Here is a 1,056-nt window from a genome sequence, read left to right as displayed (position 1 = left end):
CCTGGCCTCCACAGTCACCTGACCTGAACCCAGTGGAGCTGGTTTGGGATGAGATGGAGCGCAGAGTGAGGGCAAAGGCCCGACAAACGCTCAGCATCTCTGAACTCCTTCAAGACTGTTGGAAACCATTTCAGGAGACGACCTCATGAAGCTCGTGGAGAGAAGGCCAAGAGTGAGCGAAGCAGGAATCGAAGCAGAGGGTGGATATAAAACATGTTTGGGTTTACTTCATAATTCCACGTTTTCATTCACAGTTTGATGCCTTCAGTGAGAATTTACAATGTAAACAGTGATGAAAGAAAAACCATTAAATGTGAAGCTGTGTCCAAACCTCTGACTGCTGGTGCTGTAATGGGCCCAGCACTGAGCTGTGGGACACCTTTACTGGGCGATTTATTTGAAGCTGTTGGCAAGCAGAAGCAGCTGGAGTTAGCGAGCTGCTCCCTGCTGAGCTCAGACTGACACTCCCCTCCTCCCACTCAGGTGGAGGTGTTACGAAGTCCATGACATTGTGATCGAGTGCTCCAGAGTGTCCCTGGATCCTCTGGAGTCTTCGTGCGAGGAGGACATTTGCTCCTCCTCCTGCTCTTTGATCACACCTCTCCCCCTGACTCCCCTCCCTCATCTGGACCTCACCTGCAGTCCTCCGGTCACAGACACTGTCAGCAGCTCAGGTGAGTAACAGCAGTGTGAGATCATGTGACCTCCTGTGCAGTTTGTAACAGAGGTCAAAGTGAAACCAGAAGGAAACGGATGTTTTTAATTAAGTGTTTGTGTTTGCTGACAGGAAGCTCAGTCTGTCCTTTGGGATCCAGATGTGTGCCTCAGCTGAACCTGAACACCTGCACGCAGGTAACTCACCTGTCTGTCTAATCTGTGAGCCAGACGAGCAAGCACTGACACTTCCTGTTTGTGTGCAGCCTGACGACGTCACATGGAGCCCCGCCTTACACTGTGGTTTGTCCACACCCCCTTCTGAACGCACTGCTTTAGGCTCCACCCACCCACTGAGCAGGAGCACCTCCATGTCAGGTGACCTCACATATCTGTGTGTGT

The 1,056-nt window shown here is 51.6% G+C and overlaps 1 protein-coding gene across 2 annotated transcripts in view; it reads left to right on the top strand.

Moving 5' to 3' along the window:
• LOC102290832 (hamartin) overlaps positions 1-1,056 on the top strand; it is a gene marked incomplete at its 3' end in the record, with an annotated part of 8,210 nt that overhangs the window by 3,840 nt on the left and 3,314 nt on the right. For both annotated transcript variants that reach the window (XM_005953072.3, XM_005953071.3), the window contains 3 exon segments: positions 484-674; positions 788-852; positions 921-1,032. In XM_005953072.3, coding sequence (XP_005953134.2) covers positions 484-674; positions 788-852; positions 921-1,032 — 368 coding nt within the window.

The sequence above is a fragment of the Haplochromis burtoni genome, unplaced genomic scaffold (assembly GCF_018398535.1).
Source record: "Haplochromis burtoni strain Fernald_Lab_line unplaced genomic scaffold, NCSU_Asbu1 Contig_2770, whole genome shotgun sequence".
Lineage (NCBI taxonomy): Eukaryota > Metazoa > Chordata > Actinopteri > Cichliformes > Cichlidae > Haplochromis > Haplochromis burtoni.
This window is presented reverse-complemented; position numbering and strand designations above follow the sequence as displayed.